General features: G+C 39.5%; 2 protein-coding genes across 2 annotated transcripts in view; both read right to left on the bottom strand.

Moving 5' to 3' along the window:
• Positions 1 to 22,477, bottom strand: part of PPM1M (protein phosphatase, Mg2+/Mn2+ dependent 1M) — a 335,956-nt gene that overhangs the window by 215,619 nt on the left and 97,860 nt on the right. The window lies entirely within an intron of this gene.
• On the bottom strand, positions 650 to 20,151 carry LOC147692796 (G2/M phase-specific E3 ubiquitin-protein ligase-like). Its single transcript, XM_086936833.1, has 10 exons — positions 20,049 to 20,151; positions 17,485 to 17,691; positions 14,628 to 14,787; positions 13,189 to 13,409; positions 11,528 to 11,629; positions 11,128 to 11,441; positions 7,558 to 7,739; positions 6,375 to 6,547; positions 2,113 to 2,327; positions 650 to 1,261 (listed from the first exon to the last, which is right to left on the bottom strand). Exons 1-10 carry the CDS (start codon positions 20,132 to 20,134, stop codon positions 1,005 to 1,007), a joined length of 1,917 nt encoding a protein of 638 aa, XP_086792959.1. The 5' UTR covers positions 20,135 to 20,151; the 3' UTR covers positions 650 to 1,004.

Genomic DNA, 22,477 nt, shown 5'->3' with positions numbered 1-22,477 from the left:
GGTTAATCGTAAGGCCCAGAGCTCTGTACCGAGGTGAATGTATGACATTGTTCTACATTATGTCCATCAATTGTTCTTTTTGCATCTGACCACCCGTGGTGTGCTGAACCAATTTCACTCTGGTGAGAATTGTCACACGGGTCTACTTGAGACGGTTCATAATGATAATCACCACCTGACTCTTGATACTAACACTAGAGCGCTCGAACCCAGAAGGATGGAAACACCTGTGAGAGGAGGACTAGGGCACAAGGCACAGTAGCTCAGTAAAATAATTGTAGCTATAACCTGTTCTGTGAAGCATTAAGTTTTACATTTGTATAGAGTTATTTTTCATAAGCAAAGGAAATCTATGAGTTACATGATCAGTTACTGCTTTGAAGGCCAATAGATGACTTTCGAGTTTACATACCCTCACACTACCTCACTGATAAGCCTTTAACTGCTTGCCATTGCTACAACTGAGAGTGAAGTGTTAAAGAGATTGTACATAGCCTAGTTTGCACAGCCAAAGGTTCACTGTAGCCTTTTACATCTGAGGTAAATGACCACAGGCCTCAGGCCCAGTAGCCCCTGCTTGCCCAGTGGCCACCCAAACAGGGTCTAACACAAGACACACTAAAAAGATGAAAGCAAGAACTCAGTCAATCTGAAGAACTTCTATTTATTGTCAACCAATGTAGTTTTATTGGTAAAGATGGTTTGGAAAAAACTTTATTAATCATTGCAAAAAATAAACATTGACAAAGTTTCCGGAAAAATATTTTTTTCAATACATTTTCTAATTTGCCATGATGAATACAGGAATGGGAAGAAATGTGCTATTATCAAGGCACAGAGACCTGCCCTGTGGCTATGAGTTTATTTCACAGAAGTCCAATGCCCTTGCATTTCGTATGCTGCCATGAGACTCTCACCTTCCGCGACAACAGCATGATCAATCCTTTGTATCCATAACTACTTTGTCATATGTATACATTATACCGCTCATTTCAATATGATCATTAGGCTCGTCCAAACCCTGGAGAATTCAGTATCCCAAAGTCCATGTTTTTTTTAAATTCTTCATACGAAATTAAAAGGGGGAGGCGCAACACATTTCCACAGGTGTTTGCCTCTGGAAACATAGACATTTCGACTTGGCCATCGCATGCATGCAGAAAGTCTATTGATGGCTGAGGATTAAAGCCAAGTGGTGGAACTGTGTTAGCGCCAGTCACAAAACACAGAATGTCCTTTAATTTGGCTTCACATGCAAGCTCTAAAAGAAAAAAGAAATATTTGTCAAACTAATAAAATTGTGATTACTGCAACGATTGTGATTTTTTTATTTCATCTGCTAAATGAATACTTCAGTAATGGTTGATATGTGAATAATAAAACCCCTGCTGATTTGCTGTGCTTCATTTCACAAAAAACTCCTCAAATCAAGATTATCTGTTGTTAACACTGATATCTGGTGTGAGAGTATGTTACCATTTCCACAATCCTGCTCGCCTTACTCTCCCTTTATTAGAAGTCTTCCGATTGTTCAACATGGAGTAAGCATAGGTATTCCATGCAGCTAGACCTGCATCTGACACTCTCTCTGAGTCTTCACACACACAAACCACTGTTTAGACAAACAACTGCGACAAGCCAAAAAACTTCTCTTAAGGGCTGGAGGTAACTGTAATCTCCCCTGTGAAAAGGCTTTACTCTGTCAGAGACCCACACAGCAGACCCAACCATGCTCTATATTGATTTTTATTACTTTTTCTTGATGCAGTACATGTAGCTTCATTCTAATGGGGTAGCTAACATTTTACTGCCAGGACACTACAATGAAGTTTGAACAACATTAATAATAGACATATCGTGCAAAATGAAGATTGAAATAAAGCAGGCATAGACTTTACAATTTTGGATGCATTATCCTTTTGTTCTTATTATAGATTTTACTCGGTACAAATAAAACGGGTTGGTCTGTTCCTCCTTAACTCTCTTTCTCTACAGTATCTCTCTGTAGTCTTCGACACCATGTTTCCCATTATAGGCTGGTTTAAATTATAGTTTCAACTGATGTGTCTCATCAATAGTTGAACTGTAACATAATGAAAAAATTTAACTTGCCTTCACAATCTTGGAGGTAATCTCTCCAGTAACCAATGATGTGCTCTTCTTGTAACCGGTGGTTACTGCCAGATGAACTGAATTGAATGTTAAACATTCCATTTATGATATCAGTGGTGATTTTGTGTTCCACCCAAATGAATGCCTCTTCAAAAAGCTGTTTATGAATTTCCATGGCCTGAAGTACTCCCAGAGTTTTTAACCCCTCCTTTAATCTGCAATAAAGAATAATCATAAATAGACAAACTATTGGTCAAATTATAATGTAAAAGTTATTATAAAATTAAGGTATGTCTATGAAACATCTAAAAATCCTTCAGTGCCCTATGTTCGAGCTTCAGTCTAAATAGAAATATTTGAAGTTAGCGGTTGGAGAGCACTGACAAAGGCAAATTCTCTTTCTCCTGTGGTCTTGTGAGGATTTCCTAGCAGCAAGGTAGCACATGACCTGCAGCTTTTCTTTAAAAGAAAGTAACCAAATCCAGCATGCACATTAGTAAAGAACAAACTGCTGATTTTGAGATCTTTTTGGCAGCCAATTTTTGACTTCAAACTGTGGAGCCTTTGGAGTGTGTGAATAGGACCTTAGAAACTTTGCTTGTACTTTGAGCAAGGCCTGGCCAACCCTGCATAATACAATGTTATTTTATGCATTAGATGAAAAGACCACCTGGTTTACAGTCATAAAATGTTGAAACATCTTATATTGATTCAGTATTTTTTAAGTGACGCCTACAATACACTGCTATAAAATATCAAATTTGTATGGCATCACAAACCCATTTTAGGAATTTTTACAGAATATTTTAATCCCTGGCCTTCGTTCTGCTGAGAAGTGATAGTTAGTCACCCTGTCTACTGCTGGAAGGGGGGATAAGTAGAAAATACCTCAGCTGCAGGCTGCCTGTGTCTGACCCTGTTAAGATGGCGCCCTGTGGCTGAGTAATGTAGAGGGCTCTCTGAGGCAGTCTTCACGGGAGAGCCTGTTGATCATTAAAAGCGCTTGGTGGATTGAGGGGACTGATATTTAGCATGGCTGGGATCAGCAGTGACCCGAATTGGCTGAGCAAAGATATTGTGATGAGGCAAGACAGCATGGCGCAGTGATTGCTCTGAATTAAATCTACAAATTTGTGCCTGCCTGATGCTCCACTATAAAGAGAACATACTCATTTAAATGAGGATATCAGCTTCTGGTGCTGGAGCAAGGGTTTCCCCGTAAACACAAGTGCAGACTGGGGTACGTTTTGTACACTGAACTCCCTGAGATTGTCTGACTGACAGGGGATAGCTAATCAGTTCAGAGTTAACACAGCGGTATTCGAATATAGAACCTCTTTCCACCTAATAGAGAAATTAAGGAGCTTAAAATGCACAAGGCCCCTGGGGCCAACTGCATTACAAGTGATTTCTTCAAGACACACCCACCGGTGTTGGTACCAGACTTCACAACCTTATTTAATAGTATCCCGCAAAATAGCAAACTTTCAATAACAATGAATGAAGCCCTAGTTACAGTAACACCTAAACCAAAGAAATTTCACCAGCTCTGCTTCCTTAGACCGACACTCTTGTTAAATCTTGATGTTAAATTTTGCTCTGGAATTCCTGCAGTAAAGCTGAATAGCTCTGTTTCACAGCACAGTCAGGATTTGTCTAATTAAGACAGACGTATGATAACAGCTGGTGGAAAAGGTCAACATAAATAAGATCCTGGTCATATAGTGGCCTTGGACACGAGAAAGCTTTCGACTGGGTGGACTAGGTCTTCCGCATTAGGACTATAGAGAGGTTTGGTCCCAGATTTATAGCATTGGTTTGGCTGAATTGCAATAATCCTATGTCCCAAATCATAGCGAATTGCAGAAGAAAGAGAGGGTAACAGTGGGTCGAGACAAGGAAGGGCTACCCACTCCCACTGCTTCTTTACGCTCTAAGCTTAGAACCCTGTGAAGCACAATATGGCCGACAAGGAGGTCGGAAGCATAACCTTTGGGCAGGAGATTCATAAAGCATTCTTGTCCGCTGATGATGTCCTCTAATCATTTACTGATCCCTCAAGATTTTTCCCTTGAATTCAACACCTTCTTACTCGCTTTGAGGGAGTATAAGGCTTCATTGTAAACATAGCAAAGTCAAGAATTTTCAGGCTTACACTATCTTGGGGCAAGGTTGAGGAACTAGCACTAAACACCCAGTACCAATGGAGAAATAAGGCAGGCACATACCTGGGTGTTATATTAACTCCTAAGATTGAGGACCTTTACAAAGCTAACTTTCCACCACTTCTTCAGGTTATATGAGAGGACTGTCGGAGGTGGTCCTCTCTGTACCTATCTTCATTGTGGAGGCTCAATTCAATTAAGATAAACTTAGTTCCTCTAGTTCTCTATCTTTTCCAGGCACCTGCTATAATGGTCTACAGGAAACTGTTTGCATCCCTTAATCATTCGAACAGTTGTTTTATTGGGCTGGCAGAAAGGGCTACACTCTGATAAACAGGCATAAATATACATGACTACCGAACCATGTGGGCAACTTGCCCTACCAGGACTTGCCCTTATACCACAGGGTAGCCCAAATAAGGGCGATAGTAAAGTGGTTGCTCTGAAAAACACAGATGCAGAGAAGCATTGGCCACATATGAAAATGCTGGTGATAGGATGCTACATTTGGGACCTGTTCTGGAATTCAACATCTGATCAACCCTTGAATGCATACTTAAGCACCCTCAAAAAGGCAACGTTCATAGTCTAGACATGGTTATTAAGAAATCTGCATTGACAACATTCCCCTCTAGACCCACGCCATTGATTTGAATACATCATTTAAACCTTCAATAGATCCAGGTCCCTTTATTAACCTGTAGGAGGGAGGGGCTGCCATTCTATCTGTTAGGTTTCAGGGGAAAGAGATACTTTTACTGTTGGAGCCTGCAATAGAAAATTATTGTAAATGTACAAGATACACTCAATGATCTAATTGGTCTCTCCAAACCTGAACAAATAAGCAGCTTCCAGAGATTTAAAGATCTCCTTTCAGTTGAGAAGTTTGTGCAGGAGGGCCTAGGGTTAGGATCACCTTTCTAAATATTATACTACTCACCTCGGTCCGAACTCTTAGTTTGCCTCTGCAAGAATTTTAAGATAACATTGAAGGCCTTAGTTAGATAGTACTGCCCCGGTCTACGCAATGGCGCAATTCCCAAACAGTCTTGCACACGCTAGCAGGAAGGGAAGCTCATTATCAGGTGATATTTGATTGAGATCTATATCCTACTCAGTTTGAAAAATAGGGCAACACTCTTTGTTGGCAGTTTGTGGATTATTATGAGGCTTTAAACACATATGGTGGTAAAGTCCTCAGATTCCCCTCTTTCTAGAAATCATTACAGAATTTAAAGTGATACTTGGATATACCAGGTTAAGCTTTGTAACTATGCTGTAACTTGTTAAAATATGAAACAATTGCTGATAAATTGAATATGTGTAATTGTTTGGGGTCAGATAAAACAACACTGGCGGCGGATCTGAATGAAGTCGACCCTCCACCAGTCTTAATGTGATATCTCAGACTATTCGGACAACTGTTAGACTGTTCAATGCCCTGGTGGATACATTTAGAAACGTTGAGGAAATGTGTGGCCTGCTGATCAAGTTTTTATTCACGGGCTGCCGTTACTTTTCTATCCCATACACATGCAAGCCCTGAATCTGTTCCATTTTTAGAACTCCATTTGGGCTGCCAAGACTTGAATATGAGAAGTCCAATACCTCTGATGCTCTGCTTTGTATGCTGATGCCCATTGTGACTGTGAAAAGAAAATAGTTGTTGGATAATATTTATTGCAATTTATATTTGGGGAAGTTGGAGAGGTGGGAAGGCCTTTCTTTTTTTATGTCTTCCTGTTTGTTTTCTTTGTTTTGATTTGTGCTGCGTGGGCTGAACCTATGGGATTGTTGGGATTCCTGTAATTTTTGTTAGCCTTCTATTTATGCCCTCTGGAGGAAGGACTGCACAAGTTGTATTGTAAAATGCCAATAAAAAACTGAAACAAAGTAAATGTAAAATATATTTGAAACCCATGATGTGCTTGATTTCACAATCTGTCTTTGGGACATTTCTGAGAGTGTGAATATGTATGATGCCATTAGGATGGACAGTGATTTATAGTAATGACTTTTTTCTAAATGGACATGCATGTATTGCAAAGTCAAAAGGATATTGATTTATAGTGCATATGTATATAAATATCACTGTACCTAACCAGTGAAGGAACAGTCCTCCCCACAATGTACCAATTGATGATATCTTCCAATAGTTCTTTTTTGTCATTCAGAGATTTAAATGGACGGAAGCAACCTGCCACACTTAGAATTGTGCTGTGTTTTTGAATCAATCCTTGAAGAGTTTCAAGAGACGAAGCATCCTCAATCTATGGAAAAATTAAGATTGTGATATTTTTATTAAATAGTAACAACAAATATTTTCACTGTAACAAAAAAAAACAATAACTAAACCTTAATGATGCAGAATAATTTGTCTTGGCCATCTGCTAAATAAACATATTTGTTCAGTAAGTTTACAAAAGTTTAACAGTCAATGGACTAAAACAGCATCAACTGCTACTGTAGTTAATGCTACTGTAGTTTTACACTAGCTACACTCTCTCGCTGAATGGAACAACAAATGGGAAAGAGCGCAAGAGAATTATACAAAGATGACTAGCACAATGGCCTAATGTACCTGATTGTGTTTGGCAGTAGGTTTTCTTTTAGTTTAATTGCAAAATTCCACACTAAGTGTATTAATCCAGAATACAGATATATAGGTCCTCTCCTATATCTCATTCTTTGCAGAAACATGGTCAGGAAGGCCTCTTCTATTATGTTATTAGTCATTGTTGAAAACTGTAGCAATTCCAAGGAAGTCTCATGGGGCAACTGCAAGTGGTAGATGGTATGACTCTAGTTATGTGCCTGAAACTTTGTCTTCTTGTAATGTGAAGACTCTAACATATCAAGAACATATCACATACTTTTGATTTGGTGGTATCACCAAGAAATATAGATCAACATCGGGTTAACAGTAGGACATTCTTGATTGATCACTGATGCAAGAATGTGGATTTGTGTATGGCAGTTGAGAGAGTAGCAAATACGTAGAGGTTGCCCTGGAAACTTTAAAACAGTGTGGAGGACGGAGAATAGACATTCAGGATTGACCCCATTCCATATCAAATAGATGAGTGTATTTCTTTTCATATTCGTTTCTAGTACGTATGGCAATTATACATAAATCTAAGGTGCATGAATAACTATTACCACAAAATTAAACGCAAATGATTTGCATGTTTTTGACTAATAGACCTTCTACTATGTGAAAACAAAATAATAAAAATTGATAAACATTCATCAGCACAAATGTTTACTATCTATTGCTTACCTCTTGCAACATGTCTCGTGTATCCGGATCTACCACATCTACCAAACTGCAATTCACATTTTTTGCATCAGAAACTAAACATTGATACAAAACAGGCGACACAAAATTTGGAGCAGGCCCCCCGTGAACTAGGGAAACGGCCAGGGCTTGCCCAGCCAGGTAATAGTCATCATTTCGCATACCTTAAACAAGAAAAAATAAATTAAATGTATTGCGTTCTGCTTATCTATAAAACATTTATTATATATCTCTGAAACTAAATTTATTGCATAAAATCTAGAAAACATATTATCCAAGAATACACAGCCTGATTCACGAAGGTACTTACGTGCAGTAAGTCAAGCATGCAGAGTTTCGGCATTTGTGGCGGAGCCTTTTCACACAAGGGTGTTTAATCACTGTACTTGGGACATAGTCTCCGTACTCGGTACAGAATCTCCACACTGCAGTTCAAGACTCCACACTCTTAACAGTAACTTCATAAATCAGGACCCCAAATATATTTTTGATAGAACAAGAGTTTTAGACGGATGGCCTGATTACACGTTTACCTGTTACTTTAGGCACCAGATAAATATTTTTACCATAGGGTGCATTAAATATTGGTAGTGATACATAACACGTATTGCTAGTTTGTGAAGAATAGCATGAAGATCTTGGTGTTTAAAACACCAAAATCTGCATGATATAGTAGATACCCTGTGTTTCTCTCCCATTATCTTTCGACAGGTTTTGCATGCTAAAATGTAACGACAGTTGAGTTTTTATTTTATATCCAGTAATGATCAAATGCAAGATCCTGAAGAAAGACCGCTCCACCCGCCCCACTCGCCAGCATCCACAAAAGCTCCCTCTGCATGACAACCACTGACTCGGACGATGCCTCGCCCACATGGAACACATCCACTTCCAGACCAACCCCAAAACGAACCTCAGCGGAACCGTCGCCTACAGACTGCCTGGCCCCATGTTACATTTACCGATGTCATTGCTAACCCCATCACATCCCACGCACTCGCCTCCACAGACTACATACTACTTGGAGAACTAAACTTCCACCTGAATAACCACCACAACCCCAACACCACCACCCTCCTAGAGAACCTCAGCAACATAGGACTGAAACAACTTATCTCTGCCCCCACTCACACAGCAGGACACACACTTGACCCTGTCTTCGCAGAAGGAAATAGCATCTTCCACTGTCACATCATGGAACTGCTCTGGGCTGATCACCATTGCATCCAATTCTCCTTTAGAAAACGTACCACACACAAGCACACGCGTCGCCTCCCATGCACAATCTGGAACAAAATCTCAGAAGAACACATCACCTCCGCCTTCACCTGCACTCCATCCCTAACTACGAACAGATGCCTACACTGTGGCAAGCAACCTCCACCAATGGATCGCCAACTGAACAAACACACTCGCTCCCCTCCAGAAGACTACAAGACGACACAACAAGAAAGCAAACTGGTTCACCACAGCACTCCAAGAATCCAAGCATGCCTGCTGTCGACTGGAAAAAACATGGAGAAACAGCAAAACTCCGGAAACATGCATCCCCTACAAAACAGTCACCATGGCATACCACCAACTCATCAAATCCACAAAGAAGAATTTCCTCAAAGACAGAATACTCTCCAACACCCACAACTCCAAGGACCTCTTCTCCATCATACAGGAATTTGCCAAACCCAACAGCGAAACAACAGATGCCTCTCACTCCCAAGACCTCTGCAACAGACTCAGCTCCTTCTTTCACCTCAAGATCAAGACGCTCTATTACAACTTGGACGACCAAGACCTCTGCACGACCTCAACCCCAACCCCCAGCGATGTCACCCAACAGACCCCTGCCCGCCACACATCTTACACATGGCTGCCACAGCCCTCGCATCCGAGCTACGTTGAACCATCAACTGCTCCATTGTGACCATCACATTCCCTGACAACTGGAAGCGCACCTAAGTCAACCCCCTCCAAATTTAATCCTCGCAGACCCGGCGGACCGTAAGAACTTCAGGCCCATCTTGCTGCTTCCTTTCACAGCCAAGGTCATCGGAAAGGCCATCAGCACCCAGCTAACAAACTTAATTGTAACCAACAACATCCTAGATATCTCCCATTCTGGATTCCGCAGCAACCACAGCACCCAGACCACCCTCCTTGCCGCCACAGATGACATCTGCACACTCCTTCACCAAGGCCAAACGGAAGCCCATATCCACCTGGACCTATCAGCGGCCTTCGACTCTGTCTCCCACTGCACACTAACCACCAGACTCTACAACACCAGCATCCAAGGAAAAGCCTTAGACTGGATCCGCTCATTCCTCATGGACAGAACACAGAAAATAAGACTTCTTTCTTTCCTTTCACAACCGACAGAGACCAGATGCGGAGTACCCCAAGGATCCGGCCTCAGCCACACCATCTTCAAAGTCTACATGGCGCCCCTCACAGGCATCATCAGAAACCATGGGTTCAACATCGTCCCTCTACGCATTCGACACCCAACCCCTCCTCTCCCTCACTAAGGAACCCGACATCACCAGGCACAACTTCCAATAAGGGTTGAAAGCTGGCAAAGTTAAATTCCTTGGAGGATGATTGTTGGGGACATGTGTTAATAACCCAGATTAAATGTCTCCACCTCGTGCTTATATATGTAGTACAAGATTAAAAGGTACAAGTCATTCCTGCCCAAAGATATTCACAACATGGTGTTTAACCAGGAATAGAATACTATATACCATTTTTGGACCTTCCAGATGTTTCTTTCTTTTAGCTGCAACATATTCCGAACTTTACCATAAATAAGGTGCTGTACCCAAAAAGTTCTGCTTTCGCAAACCTCCTAGAAGATGTCTTGATGGGCTCCAGTGGAGGAAAGAGTCTATCCTGAGAACTTGTTTTTTAAAAAGATCTGCATCTACAATGGACTGGAATTTCTATGCACAACAAAACTCCTACCTTTATGACCCGACCAGTTTCTCAAGTCCCATGTATCAAACTAATTCACGCAGTGGGTTATTGCCTTTGATATACGGGCCTATGTTTCCAAATATGCAGGATGCATCTGTACAGTTTGGGTGATTAATTCATACACACTGCTGCACCAGAGCATCAACTAAGATGACCTAATGCAGAATCTCTAAAGTTAGCCATTGTTTGAAGTACTTGTCACAGGAATTTTCTCTAAATTGATAACAGTAACTACTGCAGGAAAACCTTAGCCCCTCATTTAATGCAAAGCAAACATAAAATATATAATTGAGTACATGCTAGCAAGGTTGTTTTTCAAGCTGCAAGGGATATATTAAGTGGGTGGAATTGAAATCAGTCTGCTCTTGCTGCATAAATGAATAGTATAGTTCAGAATTCCCTTCACTATTCCACTTTTAGTTAAAATTCTTTGAGAATGCCTGATCAGTGGTATCAAACAAACTTTGAAGACGTCAGTAAGTAATATAATATAAACATTATTTACACTTTAAATAATTAATCTTTCCCTCTAGAATTTGAGCAGTTTAGAAAGGTTGGAATGTAATAAATGTAAGGTACCTTGGGCATCACAACTGAGTGTCTTCCTGTTTTCGGGTCCCTCAAAGAGTTTGCTATGCTGTAAATGATGCATTAACAATCGCAAAAATTCCCGTGTTGGGCCGCCAAAATCCACAGCTCCTTCAGAGTTACCAGAGGAATCAGTAAACATGACAGATATACGGTTGGTTGCTTTATAGGTTTTGCGAAGGAACGCACGACGTGCTCCATCCCAAATGTTTCGCCGATTTATGTTGAACTTGCATGTCTTTTCAGAGTCAATTTGTAAAGCAAGGTTTGATAGTAGATCCTTCAACGTTATATCATCGCTCTCACTGAAATACAGGAAATAAAGCTAAGCTATCAAATGTATTAGTTAAAAATTAAACGTATAAATCAGAATTAAAACTTATAAAATTACCTTTCGTGCGCCTCATTTTGTTCAGAAATATTGATATTTGAGGTATCAAACTCTTCATCATCAGGAATCTGCGCATTATCAACCAACAGTTCAGTGTAACATCTAAAACAGTAAGAATATTGTCAACTATTATTATGTTAAAACAAACAATCAAAGTATCATCCTATGCCTTCCTGTTACAAGTCACCTTTATACATGACTTATAGGGCAACATGTATAAAAGTTAGAAATAGCCATTTGCCAATTGCGATTCACTGTGAATCAGAATTTTGAAATCGCTATTCCTAATGTATTGACGTCTTTAGAGTTTAATTACTGATTTGTAGTGGGTTCAGGTAGGTCACAATTTGCAATCCATTAGGTATCGTAGCCATCACAGGGATGGTGGCCTGTTGGGGTCAGCAGACAACCATGTCTGTGATTGCATTTAAATAAAGAAACTATTGTTTTTTTCTAAATGCAGCCCATTTTCCTTAAAAGAAACCATGATGAGTTTAAAAAAGAAATAAATGAAACTTGGAAGTTTCAGTTTTTAAGAGCAGGCCAGTGGCCCCTTGAATATTTTTCAACCATTCTCAGAGGTGAAGTGGTCTCTTGGAGACCTCTTCACATTTGTGAATGGGTTACCAATTGGTTGTAAATTGATAATGTTTTTGCCACCGTATTTCAGTCGCAAAACATTTGTACATACCTTTCCAATTTTGTGTTAGGAAGGGATGCCCTCCTCATGCCCCTTTCTAATACAGAATCACAGAACCCAAATTGAGATTCCATAAAAGTGTTTTTGCTGATGCAAATGGCCTGATGCTGTGAATAGGGACATTTGCGACTACATGTACATGTTCCTAGGTTTGGATTACTAACGTTTTACCAAATTAAGCAACAATCATCACTAGAGAACTCATCTAATTTGTGCACACAAGCTATGATCATGTAACCAAACTGAGTATTTTTAATGATTAATTATGCTTAATTGTGTAAGCCAATTACTTTAGACTTGTAGAAATCGCCATTCTTGTTTTTGCCCTCCACATTTATTTAGCATAGTAGTGCAGATTACATTTGCACCAGCAATGCATTTTAATAGACAGAAGATGGGTTAGTGGTAGCATATAGTTAAGATCCATACAATATGTAAAACAAGAACAAAACTAGCTCCATGCCACACACCAAGGGTGTTATAGTTCGGAAGTACATACCTGTGGTACTCCATATTGACTACTAGGCCCCTAGACATTTAGTTTTACATCTTTTAAATTAAGAATGTTGTCATTCTGTCTGCATGCTAAGATGCCATGGCCAACATCTTACATTATGCCATACAACTACTGCGTGGGATTGTACATTTTACATTGTTGTATTCCTGCATCATTTAAGTGACTGCTGACATACCATTACCTGCCTTGATATACTATTTTCTCTTTAAAAAGTATTTGACCACTTCAGATGCATTGTACATTAACTGCATGATCCAATAGCCTTACATCACAGAAAAGAGCTGGGAAAAAACTCCTTCATGGTCCTGCATTACTGGGCTGCTCATGACAAAACTTGCAAGACAATAGCTTTTTTTATGAAAGCCAAATACTTTCAAAATGATACAACAATATTGAAAAAACAAGCAAATCTCAATTGAGTATCTGGGTTGAGAAAAGCAGTACCGATAATGGTCATCAAATCCTTCGCTAATGAGAGTGGGAGAGGGCGTTATCTGCAATGTATGTTCTTCCGAAGTGTTAGCAGGAATTGGATTTGCTGTAATGTTGCAGACTTTCAATGGATCTGAACTACTCAGGTATTCTGTTTCAGCAGAATTATTGCTGAAAGTTTCTTCACTTTCCAGCCACATCACCATGTCCGTTTTTTCATCTATGCCTTTATCCTACAAAAAACATCAATGGCACATGACATGAATCTTGATGAAGATATAAAAGAAATGTTAGTAATCAAACAATTTACAAATAGCCAGTGTGGAGTAGCCAGGCATGAACTACTCCTTCAGGACCGCATCTGACAAGCATTTCCACTGTTCACTGGCAGCTGACCATAGACAAATCCTACTCCTATAAGGCGGATTTAAACTGTCTACCAGATCATCCATAGCACAACTCTATGTTTACCAAATGTTAATTCCGACATTACATATGTAATAGAACTCTCAGCTCAAGGCACTTACCATTTACTGACCATCTTGTACTTACTGGAGACTTGAAAAAATGAGACCACTTCTTTTCTTCACACATAATATATGAAACATAGTCAAATGTAATTGAGGAAGGCCATAATAACCAGACTATTCTGAAACAGATCCCATCCTTTCATTTAAAGTAAAGCCAGCACACCTGCATTCCAAGTAGAATCTGACCCACTTACAAGACATTAGGTATGAACACAGGCAAATGTATTTGTCACTATTCTTTTCTAACCTCCCTGTAAGAGTAACTTCAGAATCAGCACAAGATGGTAAGAATACTTCTCCGCTCATCACACACTATTGCATAGCTCTTGCCGTACAGGCTACCAACCTAACCCTTTTGTAGATTTCTGTATTTCACTAAATAACCATACTTGTGTCGATGCGCATTTGTATTTCATTCAACCCTAACTCCATGTCTTTGGTCAAATTCCTCTCTGCATCTTATACACACACAGAAATTAACTCAATCACACACTCTGTATAAGCAATCAATTGTTCACATTTGTTGGCAGTCTCTCCATATAGAGTAAGAGAGAACCGCATAGGATGATGATACATAGCTATATTAATATAGTTAAATATTGGAATGTGCTGTTTAATGCCCAAATTAAAACAAAGTGGATGATATTGAATTATGTTTTAAAGTAATGTTGGATACTCCGATCTAAATAAGTAATGCCCTCCTTTTTATTTTCTGTAAAAAAATAGTACAGTATTTTACTTCCTGCTTTAGATCGATATTGCTACGCTATAAAAATATTTTTCTATCCAACTGCACTAGCAAGAACATGCAATATAAAAACGTTATGGGAATATGGAAATGCATGCATATTTATTAATAGATATGTTTCCTATACCTTTCAAAAGAAACCACAGAGCATACTTTATGCAAGTAGTACTTACAGGCCCCTGGGAATCAGGAAGTTGAAGAATTTGCCTTGATGGTTGTAAATAGACTGATTTCTGTTTGAAGAGTTTTGAGATTATAAGACCTGACAGACTCTGTTTGTCCATTAGCAATGGCTGCACTAATTTGTTATGGCATGGCATCAGAAATTTTATGCTATAAAAACAAAAAGTGGAGTGTTAGTTTAACTAAACATGAACTTTAAAATTATACATTTAAACATATCTCAAAATATCAGAAATGCTAAATCTGTATCACTCAGAATATCATCCATGAACGGAGAAGTAAACCTGTTTGACAACAAGCTGACCAATTTTTAGCAATGCTGACAATCTGTTATACCTGTCAGTCTTTGAGTGGTCTTCGTTCCGGCATAATTTTTGCTTCTTTACATCCACTTTTTAATGATTGTGTTGGACTTTGGACTCTGATCACTGCTGACCAGTGCTAAAGTGTGCCTGTGCTTCTGCCATAAACATGTTTTATCCACAATTGGTATATTTAATTTACTTGTAGGTTCATTGTAAAATGGTATTCTATATACCCAGGACCTGTAAATGTAATGCTATAGTGGGCCTATAGCACTGATTGTGCAACCCACTCAAGTAGCCTATCAGACCTGTCTTAGGCCTGCCACTGCAGGGCTTGTGTGTGCAGTTTACTGCCACTCCAACTTGGCATTTAAAATCCAAGCTTTAAATATCCCTTTTATTACAAATATGTCACCCCTAAGATAGTCCATAGGTAGCTCATAGACCTGTAACAATACTGTCAGAAGGATTGCCGTGAGGCTTCAAGGACTGTCACTGTTCTGGACTGCTGATCTCGAAAACCTGTTTTTCTGCTGTGCTGTCCTTCTGCCTGCTGCTCACTGCCCCTGCTGAGTGACAGCTGGACTCTGCCTTGCGACCAAAGTGTTTTCCAAGGGCTTATTTGATTTCGTCCTGTTGCTTGCGACTCAGCGATATCAAAGTATATAAACTTGCTCCTGTGCCTGGTCCTTTGGAAGTGGACCCAGATACTTGCTCCAGAGAAATGAACCATCCTTAGCTTGTATGAAGCAGAACCCAATGCATCGTCCTTGTGACAGGAGTAGAATCGGCAGATCACATCAGAACCAATGCAACACCTGTGCAAACTGATGTTCGGAACATCACACTAAAAAAAAAAGCACCTCGTTTTCGGCACTTCGTCTTCGGAACCGACACATCGCCACCCATGGGGGATCGACATGCTGCTCCCCTGCGCTCCGTATCTTGCTGTAGGATCAATGTACTATGTTTACTGGACCTGGATGGCTCTTGTCCCTGGTCTCCGATCTATCACGTCGGCCTGAGCTGTTGAATTTGCCCCAGTCCAGCGTGATCATATAACCCCAATTGTTGCATATTGCTTGTAAAGGCTAGTCCTCTTTTTATTCTTTATGAATTCAGAACTCCACTTCTAGTCTTTCAATTTATGTTGGTTTGTTCTAGATTAATTTATAATATTATTGCCTGTTTTTCGAAACCTAAGTGTGGTATTTTTGTGTTTTCATAGTGTCATTGTGTGTTGTGTAGCAGAAATACTGTACACATTGACTATTTTGATTCGACGGACTGTTCTGTGCCAACCTACCAGAGGTTGAGCATAGGTAATCTTTTAGTGTGTATCCGAGATACCCTTAATAGGATTGTGGTTCCTCTTTAGACATGGTGCATGCCTTTGCCAACCAGAAACCCAGGGTCTTATTTACAAGTCCCTTGTGGCACAACTGCGCTGCCGAAGCATCACGTTTGTGACCTTCCAGAGGCGCCATGTGCAGATCTAAATCTACGAGGCCATTAGAAGCCACTTTACATGGCTTTTCATGGCTTCGTACATATGGAGTAAAGCAAAGAAGTGCAAGTTGCTGCCTTGCCTTACTCTGTGTCAAGGAGACAGTCCATTCTCTAGAGAATGCGTAATGAGGAGAAATGTTTACATTTCTCATTTTTTCCACTTTGCATCTGTGCTGCATTCTGCAGCAAACATAGAACAAGGTAAATGCCTCTAATAATCGTTTTTATCCAGGAAAGTGCCCCTTTCTGCACAAAAACAAATCACTCAAACAAAGCAGACACCCTTGCAACATGATGTGAGGGTGCCTGCGTTCATTTATGGCTGGATATTGTGTGCTGGCGTGGTCTGAAAGGACAGTAAATGTACTGCTTCTTGTATATACAGTGCATTTCCAGCCCTTTCAAATTGGTGTAGGGCGCTGCAGAAAGATGGCTTGCGGCACTGCCCAACAACAAATCTTTAAAAATAAGCCCCACAGTTTCCAACACCATCTATATGGTGGATGGGAGGTAGCGCTGTGGATAAGAATTGAACAGATGGAACTGCTTATCTTACAGCATTCTAATTGTCACTATATTGATTGTACAATGTGCTATGCTTTTCCTTCACGTCAGTTGTCCTGATTCCTCCGGATCTGAATGTAAGGAATATAAGCATCTATATGTTAGACCACTAGCACAATTATTGATTTATTTGTACTCCTCCTTTTAAGAATATCACTCCATGAACTAATCTTGTACGTGTAAAAAAAGGATTTGTATCAATTGACACCTGCAGTTTGTTTCCTTGCTCTGTCTATCTGACCATTGACACTCATTATTTCTTACATTTTTATGTATTCATAAGTTATTTTCCATACACATAACCAAAAATCTCTTAATACATTGAAAGTATATGGCTTTGATTTACAAAATAGATTACATGCAAGACTGTTACCTAATTAAGTGGAAATAGACAACAATTACATATACAACTTGCTGATATTTTTAAAATAGTAATGCATAAAAATATGCGAAATGAAAATTGACTTACTCAATATTGTCAATTTTGGGGCTAAAAGCCACATGGAGTTGGTCCTGCACCTCATGGTTAGTCCATAATTTGTTAAATTCAAATGTTGTGATGATATGTCCACTCTCATAAAGAAATTGCTTTGTTCCTTGCTTCACAACAATCTCATCGTGAGGACCAGATAAAAGAATTACTTCCTTAGTGAATGTAGGAGGCCCACGAAAATGCCTGAAATGCAAAGTCATGTCCAGATGTCAATTATATATTTAGAAATTGAATATAATTCTACACTTTGTACTATGTCACAATTCAAAAATCAGTTGATGTGAAGTATCAAGAAAAAAACAACATTAGATCAGAAAAAAACAACATTTGATTGGCACAACGGTCCTGAAAGAGCAAAGCGTTCATAAAGCATAAAATAACAAGTTTAAGATCTTATTTTTAGAACTGTTACACCACCTCTAGCCCAATCAGGGTGCGTGTTTATTGAGTAAACCATTTTTAGGGAGTTCTTGGACTGTGCTCATCATTTCTTTCTTTCTCTATCTATCTATATATACATATATATATATAATCTTCTCATTGGCCCTTCTGGAACGGTGAGACCCATGGCAAGTGGCGTGCATGAACCATTGTGCTACATCCTGTGAGTGCGCTTTCCTGACTTTTGCATTATATATATATATATGTGTGTTGGTTCTTGTGCGACTGAGCTTCGCCTTGGGCAACTTGTGGAACCTAGTTTCCGTAGGAAAACCTTACTTTTCTTTACTAATAACTTTGACGCCGTTTGACAAATCTTCACAACATGTTTAAAACTAGTTGACCACTCACCTCAGCAGCTATTTGCAAAGTTTGAGAGAAATTTGTTTTGTGTGGGGCATGAAAAAGGGAGGGTCCCAAAACGTGTTTTCACATACAATTTCCCATAGTGATTTTGAACATGACTACAGCCTGAACTGCTGAACAGAATTACACCAAATTTGGCAGGAAGCTAGATCTTGGCCCAGAAAGATCTCTTTTTTTGTCATTTGGTGGAAATCTGTTCGGTAGTTTTTAAGTAAATCCTTATTGTTCTTTATTTTGTATATGTAGGGACATGGAGGTTCTGCGGATCCGACAGATCTAATGGTAAGATTTAATTGGCTGCCACTTCAACCAGGAAGTAGTGGCAGCCATTTTAGGACCCTGGATTATAACATGCGCCTTTGCAAAGGTCTGCTAATTACCCCACATATTACATCACTCATGACATCTTCTATTAAATCATTGATAATATCAGTGAAACATTTGCTGTAAAAGTATTGATGACAAAAGTATGAATGGTGGGGATGAAAGCTATAGTTTATTTAGGGCCTGAGTTATAGTAACTAGAGATAACGAACTATAAATGCTGAATATCTATGGTTTAGAGTGAGTAAAATTGTGAACTGAACTGTAACACCCCTGTGACCTTTCACTTTTTAGTGAATTTCTACTTTTCTTTTCTACTTCATAACTATAGCGTCCCTGTAACCTTTGGTTTTCTATGATATATATATATATATATATATACATATATATATCACAACACAGGAAGAGTTCTCGATGCTTCAAGTCCGTAAAACATCAGCTTAATTCAAATACACAGAGTCAGCATTTCCTTGGAAAGGATATCTCTTCCTGTGTTATGGTTTTAAAGGTCGGGAGACTCCTTGCCTGTTCATACGAGGCCACCCTGCAGGGACAGGGGCTCCTAGCAAAGTGGAATACTGTGCTTGTATTATATATATATATATATATATATATATATATATATATATATATATATCCTTTTCCTTGGTTTTCAGCTACCGGGTCATGCAGCGGGTTGGGGATTCATTTCCCTGCGGCGGAACCAAGCCGCTCCATATGTCAATTCGAGATCCCTCGCACCGGAGAGATAAAAACGGGACGAACTCTCGTGTCTCTTACTTTTTACACGATCGTGAGCAAGGAATCTGGATATTTCGAAACTCGTTGATCATACTTTGCCTACTAGACGCATGCTGAAGGAATAAAAAGTAAGAGACACCAGAGCTTGTCCCGTTTTTATCTCTCCGGTGCGAGGGATTTTGAATTGACATATGTATATATATATATATATACACACACACACATATATATATATATACACATATATATATATATATATATATATGTGTGTGTAAATATACATATATGTATGTATTAAAAAATATATGTATTGAAAAAAAAATTTGGAAACCACAAGTTCAAGTGTTTATTTCAAATAAAGCAAATAAAATAAAGCAAATAAAGCAAAAAAAATGCTGCACATTAACTATTGCATAGCACTCCATTGCATTTTTTGCAAATGTGCTCCTCTCCAGTAAGCTCTTTCGTTAAATCATAATTGACACAACAAGAAACACTACATTTGGCAAGTGAGACATTCTGGGTCTGAGGAAGGAGAGCATCCACCACCACAGTGGTTTGCAGGCCACACACCCAATGTAAAATGAAACTCATAGTGAAATTTATTACAACAAAATTATTTTGGAGACAATGAAATCAATGAAATAGTATATCATATGTAATCTAACCTCCGAGTATATTTTGGCTGTTGCATCCTTTCACCATTCTGTCTTCCAAAGTTTCGTGTAAAGTGAAATATTGGCGATTGTGTCATAGAGCTTTGCACACGTGTTTCTGAATGTTCTTGGGCTGACCTGGAAGATTCCATTGGGTTTGAAGAACACCTTCCTCTTGTAAATACGTGTCTTACTTCTTCGTCCACCTCTTGTCCTCTGTTTCTGTATCGTGTATTGTAGTTTGATCTAGATATACTTAGACTGTTAGAATTGGCATTACTACTTCCTGAAAAGGTTTGATCGGACCTAACATGGGTCGGATTCCTTGGTACATCTAGAGTGTGGCTTATTGCCTCCAAAATTGATGGCTGAGCTAAAAGGCTATCAACAAGGTCACACACTACCTTTGACTCTGCAGCCATCTTTTTAGTTTGATCTGGAAAAAAGAACATATCAGTATGTAAAAACAGTGTAAAAAACTCATATCATCTGACAAATTTGCAAGTTTGATAAGGTATGGAAATTAACCCATCCAAAAGGATTTTCCCTGCACGATTTTTGCAAAGTATAATAAATATGTGTAAGAGAAAAGTACAATTATTCTGAGGTTTCAACAAGTAATGTGGGAAAACAAATGGTATTGCCCTCCTTGATTCCCCATTCAGAGGTGCGGGACTTCAACAGATGCAGTTATACTGCACCCTTCATAAAACACCACATTCTCTAGTATTACATGTGTAGTCAAAATGTATACATTTAATTCAAGAATTAACTTGTGGCCTCCATTTGTCAAAATATACTGCAGGGGCACCTTTAAGGAATCACTTTTGTTCACACCTTAGTTCCTAGCAAAGCAATTCTGAATGGTTGTAAATAAACCTGAAATACATATTGAACCACTAATGTCTGCTAATAATACTCTGTAGAGAACTATGCTGTACTGCACATTTTAAATTACCAATCAACTTTTAATGTTATTTGTAAAAAAGTCTAAATAAGCAGTTGCTTCCATTTATTTTTTTGCTGTTATATCATTGTGACTTAGATGCACTGCGTATTACTTAGCACCTATTACATGAAAGCCTGTAGTGGGGTTGCTTGGGAACTACCCAGAGTTCCTTGCTTCTCATTTTCGCATATATGATACACACACACTCACTAGCAGGGCTGGGAATACCATCACACAAGGGACCCATGCTCAGCACAACTTTTTCTATATCTACACGATTACCTTTTTAATTGCCATTGTTGAGGCCCCCTCATTACATTTTGCAGGGGAGCCCGAGTCCACATCCTCTCACTTATGCCTGAGCTGCAATCTACTCAGCCTTTCATTTATACATACTTAACGCCCAGTCCACAACCTCTCATTTATGCACAAGCTACAAATCTACAGCCTGTCATTTATACATGTAGATACTGCAGCCCAGTCCACAGACTTTCAATACATAGTTAGTCCATTTGCCAGCGTTTATGTACAATGCTGTGAGTTCATAGCCTCACATTCATGCAAACTGCTGCCAAGTATCGTATTGTAGCATGGTATTTCTGTAGCGCTTTTTTAAACCTTGACGAATTGCCAAAGCACTTTCAGAATGGTCCAGTATGTGGCACGTCTATTTGTTTCACATGGTCAGAGAAGGATGTCGGTTGAGGTGTGAGCTGTGAGTATATGTGCTTTAGACTTGTTGCAGCCGCACATTCGAGTTTTTTTATGATTTTTAAATGGATCTTGCTGATCTCTAATCTCTTTGGAAGAGTGCTCCAGGCCTTGCATGTCATGAAAGAGGAAGAGTTTCACCAGAGGAGATTATGATGTGGAGGCATCTGGAAGTGACATAAACCCAACCACTGATGTCACTGTTAAAGTGGTCACCACTACATACTATATGGAATGCACCCATGTCAGATATAAGCCCAGCATCTTGAAGCACTATCAAGCCACCATTAAGTACTTCACAGAGTCCACCCAGGAATGACAGATGTCCAATCTCTCAAGGCAATCTAAAGCAATGTAAGTATTGTACAGAATCCACCCTGGTGCTGAATATGCCCAACCTCTATAAGCCTCCAAAGGGCTTTAAGTACAGACTACTGAGTAATCCTTTGCGTATAACCGAATAATGACTGCCTTAACAGCAAGCATACCACAACAGCAGATTAGACGCTGCTTGGGGGACCGCCATCTTAGGTGAGGAGCAGGAGCAGGGATAGCAGTCTAGTGCTAGGCCCCTCCCGCACTCCCGCCCTCGTCACTACAAAAAGCCCTTCCGACCACACTCCAATGATTGCGATTGTGTGTGTGGTGTGTTAATTAAATCGTCCTGAGGAGGAAAGCCGGGACTAGTAGAGTGCAATTGCTGCTGTTTTTAAATCGCCGGATTTAAATTTACATTGAATGCGAGTCTGCAAATATTTTTTTGCATTTGTTACTTACCCGC

The sequence above is a fragment of the Lissotriton vulgaris genome, chromosome 9 (assembly GCF_964263255.1).
Source record: "Lissotriton vulgaris chromosome 9, aLisVul1.2, whole genome shotgun sequence".
NCBI classification, from domain to species: Eukaryota; Metazoa; Chordata; class Amphibia; order Caudata; family Salamandridae; genus Lissotriton; species Lissotriton vulgaris.
Note: the sequence above shows the minus strand (reverse complement) of the source record. Positions and strands in the feature narration are given on the sequence as shown.